Here is a 7,411-nt window from a genome sequence, read left to right on the forward strand (position 1 = left end):
CTCGGCCTCCCAAAGTGCTGGGATTACAGGCTTGAGCCACCGCGCCCGGCCTTGTGCCAGTTTTCAAAGGGAATGCTTCCAGTTTTTCCCCATTCAGTATGATATTGTCTGGGGGGTTGCCATAAATAGCTCTTATTATTTTGAGATATGTTCCATCTATACCTAGTTTATTGCAAGATTTTAGTATGAAGGCTGTTGAATTTTGTCGAAGGCCTTTTCTGCCTCTATTGAGATGATCATGTGGTTTTTGTCATTGGTTCTGTTTATGTGATCAATTATGTTTATTGATTTGTGTATGTCGAACCAGCCTTGCATCCCAGGGATGAAGCTGACTTGATCATGGTAGATAAGCTTTTTGATGTGCTGCTGGATTCGATTTGCCAGTATTTTATTGAGGATTTTTGCGTCCGTGTTCATCAGGGATATGGACCTGAAATTTTCTTTTTTTGTTGTCTCTGCTAGGTTTTGGTATCAAGATTATGCTGGCCGCATAAAATGAGTTAGGGAGGAATCCCTCTTTTTCTGTTGTTGGGAATAGTTTCAGAAATAATAGAATCAGCTCTTCTTTGTACCTCTCATACATAGGCTGTGAATTCATTGGGTCCTGGACATTTTTGGTTGGTAGGCTCATCATTACTGCCTCAATTTCAGAACTTGTTATTGATCTATTCAGGGATTTGACTTCCTCCTGAGTTAGACTTGGGAGGGTGTATGTGTCCAGGAATTTATTCATTTCTTCTAGATTTTCTAGTTTATTTGTGTAGATAGGTTTATTCTCTGATGGTAGTTTTTATTTCTGCGGAATCAGTGGTGATGGCCCCTTTATTATTTTTGATTGCATCTATTTGATTCTTCTCTCCTTTCTTCTTTATTAGACTGGCTAGCAGTCTATCTATTTTGTTGATTCTTTCAAAAAACCAGCTCCTGGATTCATTGATTTTTTTTTTTTTTTTTGAAGGATTTTTTGTGTCTCTATCTCCTTCAGTTCTGCTCTGTTTTTAGTTATTTCTCATCTTCTGCTAGGGTTTGAATTTGTTCTTGTTTCTCTAGTTCTTCTAATTGTGATTTTAGGTTGTCGATTTTAGATCTTTCTTGCTTTCTCTTGTGGGCATTTTTTTTGCTGTAAATTTTCTAGACACTGCTTTGTCTGTGTTCCAGAGATTCTGGTATGTTGTGTCTTTGTTCTCATTGGTTTCAAAGAACTTATTTATTTCTGCCTTCATTTTATTATTTACCCTGTAGTCATTCAGGAGCAGGTTGCTCAGTTTCCATGTAGTTGTACGGTTTTGAGTCAGTTTCTTAATCCTGAGTTCTAATTTGATTGCACTGTGGTCTGAGCGACTATTTGTTATGATTTCCTTTTTTTTTACATTTGCTGAGGAGTGTTTTACTTCCAATCATGTGGAATAAGTGTGATGTGATGCCAAGAAGAATGTATATTCTGTTGATTTGTGGTAGAGTCCTGTAGATGTCTATTAGGTTTTCTTGGTCCAGAACTGAGTTCAAGTCCTGAATATCCTTGTTAGTTTTTTTTTTTTTTTTTTTTGCAGTGATCAGGCTAATATTGACAGTGGGGCATTAAAGTCTCCAACTGTTATAGTATGGGAATCTAAGCCTCTTTGTAGGTCTTTAAGAACTTGCTTTGTGATTCTGGGTTCTCCTGTATTGGGTGCATATATATTTAGGATAGTTAGCTCTTCTTGTTGCATTGATCCCTTTACCATTATGTAATGCCCTTCTTTGTCTCTTTTGATCTTTGTTGGCTTAAAGTCTACTTTATCAGAGACTAGAATGGCAGCCCGTGCTTTCTTTTGCTTTCCATTTGCTTGGTAAATATTCCTCCATCCATTTATTTTGAGTCTATGTGTGTCTTTGCACGTGAGCTGGATCTCCTGAATACAGCACTTCGATGGATCTTGACTTACTCAATTTGCCAGTCTGTGTCTTTTAATTGGGGCATTTAGCCCATTTACATTTAAGGTTAATTTGCCAGTCTGTGTCTTTTAATTGGGGCATTTAGCCCATTTACATTTAAGGTTAATATTGTTATGAGTGAATTGGATCCTGTCATTATGTTGCTAGCTGGTTATTTTGCCCGTTAGTTGAGGCAGTTTCTTCACAGTGTCAATGGTCTTTACAATTTTGTATGTTTTTGCAGTTGCTGGTACCAGTTATTTTCAGTGCTTCCTTCAGGAGCTCTTGTAAGGCAGTCCTGGTAGTGACAAAATCTCTCAGCATTTGCTTGTCTGTAAAGGATTTTATTTCTCCTTTACTTATGAAGCTTAGTTTGGCTAGATATAAAATTCTGGGTTGAAAATTCTTTTCTTTAAGAATGTTGAATATTGGCCCCCCAGTCTCTTCTGGCCTGTAGGGTTTCTGCAGAGAGATCCACTGTTAGTCTAATGGGCTTCCTTTTGTGGGTAACCTGGCCTTTCTTTCTGGCTACCCTCAATGGTTTTTTCTTCATTTCAACCTTGGTGAATCTGACGAATCTATGTCTTGGGGTTGCTCTTCTCTCATCTTTGTGGTGTTCTCTGTATTTTCTGAATTTGAATGTTGGCCTGTCTTGCTAGGTCGGGGACATTCTCATGGATGATATCCTGAAGAGTGGTTCCATTCACCCTGTCACTTTCAGGTACCCCAATCAAATGTAGATTTGGTCTTTTCACATAGTCCCATATTTCTTGGAGGCTTTGTTCATTTCTTTTTATTCTTTTTTTCTCTAATCTTATCTTCTTGCTTTATTTCATTAAATTGATCTTCAATCCCTGATATGTTTTCTTCCACTTTATTGATTCAGCTATTGATATTTGCACATGCTTCATGAAGTTCTTGTGCTGTGTTTTTCATCTCCATCAGGCATTTATGGTCTTCTCTAAACTGGTTATCCTTGTTAGCAATACCTCTGACCTTTTTTCAAGGTTCTTAGCTTCTTGGCATTGGGTTAGAACATGTTCCTTTAGCTTGGAGGAGTTTGTTATTACCCACCTCTGAAATTTGTCAAATTTGAGTTTGTCAATTCATCAGACTTATTCTCCATTCAGTTTTAGTTTTGTTTCTTTGCTGGTGATGAGTTGTGATCCTTTGGAGGAGAACAGGTATTCTGGTTTTTGGAATTTTCAGCCTTTTTGCACTGACTTCTCCCCATCTTTATGGATTTATCTACCTTTGGTTTTTGATGTTGATGACCTTCGAATGGGGTCTCTGAGTAAACGTCTTTTTTGTAGATGTTGCTTCTATTCCTTTCTGTTTGTTAGTTTTCCTTTTAACAGTCAGGCGCCTCTGCTGCAGATCTGCTGGAGCTTGCTGGAGGTCCACTCCAGACCCTGTTTGCCTGGTTATCACCAGTGGAGGCCATAGAACTGCAAAGATTGCTGCCTGTTCCTTCCTCTGGAAGCTTCGTCCCAGAGGCCACCCGCCACATGCCAGCCAGAGCTCTCTTGATGAGGTGTCTATCAGCTTCTACTGGGAGGTGTCTCTCAATCAGGAGACACGGGTGTCAGGGACCCACTTGAGGTGACAGTCTGACCCTTAGCAGAGCTTGAATGCTGTGCTGGTAGATCCACTCCTCTCTTCAGAGTTGTCCAGCAGGGATGTTTAAGTCTGCTGAAGCTACTCTCACAGCTGTCCCTTCCCCCAGGTGCTGTCCCAGGGAGATGGGTGTTTTGTCTATATGCCCCTGACTGTGGTTGCTGCCTCTTTTTTCAGAGATGCTCTGCCCAAAGAGGAGGAATCTTGAGATACAGTCTGGTCTTGCTGAGCTGCGGTGCGCTCCACCCAGTTCAATCTTCCAGGCAGCTTTGTAAACACTGTGAGGGTAAAACTGCCTACTGAAGCCTCGGCAATGACGGATGCCCTTCCCCGACTAAGCTCGAGTTTCCCAGGAGTAACTTAGACTGCTGTGCTTGCAGCCAGAATTTCAAACCAGTGGGTCATAGCTTGCTGGGCTCCATGGGTGTGGGATCCGCTGAGCCTGACCTCTTGGCTCCCTGGCTTCAGCCTTCTTTCCAGGGGAGTGAACAGTTCTGCCTCACTGGCCTTCTGGGCGCTACTGGGGTATGGGAAAAAAAAAATCTCCTACAGGTACTTTGGTGTCTGCCCAAATGGCCACCCAGTTTTGTGCTTGAAACCCAGGGCCCTGGTGTCATAGGCAACAGAGGGAATCTCCTGGTCTGCAGGTTACGAAGACCATGGGAAAAGCATAGTATCTGGGTTGGAGAGCACTGTGCTTCATGATACAGTCCCTAAACCCTTCCCTTGGCTAGGAGAGGGAGTTCCCCGACCCCTTGCACTTCCCAGGTGAGGCGACATGCCACCCTGCTTTGGCTCGTACTCAGTGAGCTGCACCCACTGGTCAACCAGTCCGAATGAGATGAACTAGGTACCTCAGTTGGAAATGCAGAAATCATGCACCTTCTGGTCGCTGGGAGCTGCAGACCAGAGCTGTTCCTATTCGGCCATCTTGCCAGCCTCCTCTATTTTGATTTTTATTACAGAAAGTGTGGTATAATAATATCCTGCTATAATTATATTGCTCTCCTCGTGTTTCTTCTATTCTGTCAGTATTTGCTTTATGTATTTGTAATCCTAATGTATGACACACACACACACACACACACACACACACACACACACTCAAAGTTTTCACAGGTTCCCAGTGAACCTACTATTGTTAATATTTTTCTTTGTCTTTTTGGAGTTTCACTGTCAAGTGCATTTTATGAAATATGAGTCTTTGACTTAAAATTTAGCTCATGTAATATTATTTTGACCTCTTCTGCTCTCACTTGATTAACATTTGCATGAAATGTCTACTTCCACCTTCCACTTTGAGTCTTTTTAACATTAGATTTCAACTGACTCTTGTCGAAAGGCAAGTTGGATCTTGGTGTTTAAAAGTTTTTAATAGCCTGGGCATGGTGGCTTATGCCTGTAATCCTAGCACTTTGGGAGGCCAAGGCGGGTGGATCACCTGAGGCCAGGGGTTCCAGACCAGCCTGGTCAACACTGTGGAACCCCGTCTCTACTAAAAATACAAAAATTAGCTGGGCGTGTTGGTGGACTTTTGTTATCCCAGCTACTCAGGAGTCTGAGGCAGGAGAATTGCTTCAACCTCGGAGGCAGAGGTTATAGTGAGCTGAGATAGTGTCATTGCACTCCAGCCTGGGTGACAAGAGTAAAACTTTGTCTCAAAAGAAAAAATATTAATAAATCTATTAAAAATCGGTTGATTTGAAAGTTAATTTTCCATATATTTAAATAATTTTCTGAAAGTGAAGGAGTTACTTTTATTTTATTACCTATTCTATTTGATTCTTGCATCTTGCCCCTCATTTTCTCTCTTTCTGTCTTCCTTTGTTTCTTTCTGATTTTTGCATTGATATACTTTCACTTCCTTATTTTTCTTTTGTATATGTATACAGATTTTTTTTTGTGTATGATACCGTTGGGATTACATAAAACCTCTAAAACTAAAACAGTATATTTTAATCAGGTGAAAAATTAGCTTCAGTTGCATAAAAAATTCTTCCTTATTATGTCTGACCTTAAATTTGTCACTGATGTTGCTAAGTTTATCTGTTTATGTTATATATACATTTACAGATGTTTATAATAATTCCTAAGCTTTTATCTCTCAAATGTTAGAGAATAATTAAAAATGTTTTCTGTGCCATTAGAATAATGCTAGAAATTCAGTTTTTCGTATGTGCATATCTTTCCTAGAAAATAATGTATTTTTATATGATTAGGTGTTGTTTTCTTACATTGTTATTTTCACTGGTAAGAACTGCTTTCAGCATCTTCCGTATGGAAGACATATGCAGTGCCAAGATACTTCTTGAGAATTTAGTTATTTTGAAAGTTTTTTTCGTTGTTGTTTGTTTTTTCCTATTAGGCAGTACCGATTTGCTGATGGCATTATTCTCACTTGATAGCTATTTTTTTTCTTTTTCTTTTTTGGACTTTGACTATATCACACAGTTCTCTTCCGGCCTGCAAATCTTTTGTTGACAATTCACTGGTTATTTTTGTTCTTATCCTCATTTTTCTGATTTTCTATACTCTTCTGTGTTCCTATTTCACTCATTGAATGTTATTCAGTTTTTAAAATTAGTATATACATTTTTAATGGTTTCTTTCTGAAAATTTTATCATATTTTTGATGAGATTATATTACCCTATTTTGTATAGATTGTAATCTCTGAGATTTGGACATTTAAAAAGGTTACCTGTCACAAAATTTATTAATGTAGCTTTGTCCTGGCATAGTCAGAAAACAATCATCTTGGCTAGAGATTATGTGGGTCTCTCAAACATCTCCTTGAGATTTGTCTTGTCTGAAATTTTGTGTTTGGTTTTAGTTAAAAGAGATTATTTTTGTTTCTTCTGAAAAGTAATCACTTGGTACACCGTTCTCTCTCTGCAGCACTGCAGTGCTCTGCTGCAGTGTATTTACCTTTGGTCTCAGCAGACTCAAACTGTCATTTCAAAGTATACCACCGTATCTATCAGCCCTTTTTGTCGTGAGAGACAGAAACCAGTGTGTGGAAAGGGTTGTAGAAGACAAAAATTAAATCATATGTGCCAATATTTTACTTTCCTTAAAAAAAAAAAAAAGAAAATACAGAAGTTGACAATTTACTTCTGAAGGGACTAGGTAATATTGAGGAGTAGAAAGAGTTGTATTGGGTAAATTTAACAAACTTTTCTTTTTTTCTATGTGGCTCTTTGCATTGGTCTTAATTCAGGCACTGCATACACTTAACTCATGTATAAATTATCCACATATGTATTTTAGTCTGTGTGTTTTTATTACATTTCTATGTCTATGAAGACTTAGGGCCTGTGTCATATTGCAATGTCATCTTGCTTATGTAGTTTGAATACTTTTGTAGGTTAAATTTGGAAACTATATTTACCTGAGTCTAATAAGTGGACTAATTTGTTATTTTTATTTCTTTTCAGTTATATGTTCTCATTTTGCTCAAGACCTTTGGCCAGAGCAGGGCGTAGAAGATTCTTTCCAAAAAGTGACATTGAGAAGATATGAAAAATGTGGACCTGAGAATTTACAGTTAAAAATTGGTTGTACCAATGTGGATGAGTGTAAGGTGCACAAAGAAGGTTATAATCAGCTTAACCATAGTTTGACAACTACACAGAGCAAAGTATTTCAATGTGGCAAATATGCAAATGTCTTTCATAAATGTTCAAATTCAAACAGACGTAAGGTAAGGCATACTGGAAAGAAACTTTTGAAATGTAAAGAATATGTCAGATCATTTTGCATGCGTTCACACCTATCTCACCATAAAAGAATTTACAGTAGAGAGAATTCCTACAAATGTGAAGAAGATGGCAAAGCCTTTAACTGGTCCTCAACCCTTACTTATCATAAGAGAATTCATAC

The 7,411-nt window shown here is 38.5% G+C and overlaps 1 protein-coding gene across 1 annotated transcript in view; it reads left to right on the top strand.

The window, feature by feature from the left end:
• Positions 1 to 7,411, top strand: part of LOC105529216 (zinc finger protein 728-like) — a 45,612-nt gene that overhangs the window by 37,041 nt on the left and 1,160 nt on the right. The window contains 1 exon segment of the mRNA XM_011966310.1: positions 6,967 to 7,410. Within this exon segment, the coding sequence (XP_011821700.1) occupies positions 6,967 to 7,410 (444 nt within the window).

Source organism: Mandrillus leucophaeus, unplaced genomic scaffold (assembly GCF_000951045.1).
Source record: "Mandrillus leucophaeus isolate KB7577 unplaced genomic scaffold, Mleu.le_1.0 Scaffold755, whole genome shotgun sequence".
Classification (NCBI taxonomy): Eukaryota; Metazoa; Chordata; class Mammalia; order Primates; family Cercopithecidae; genus Mandrillus; species Mandrillus leucophaeus.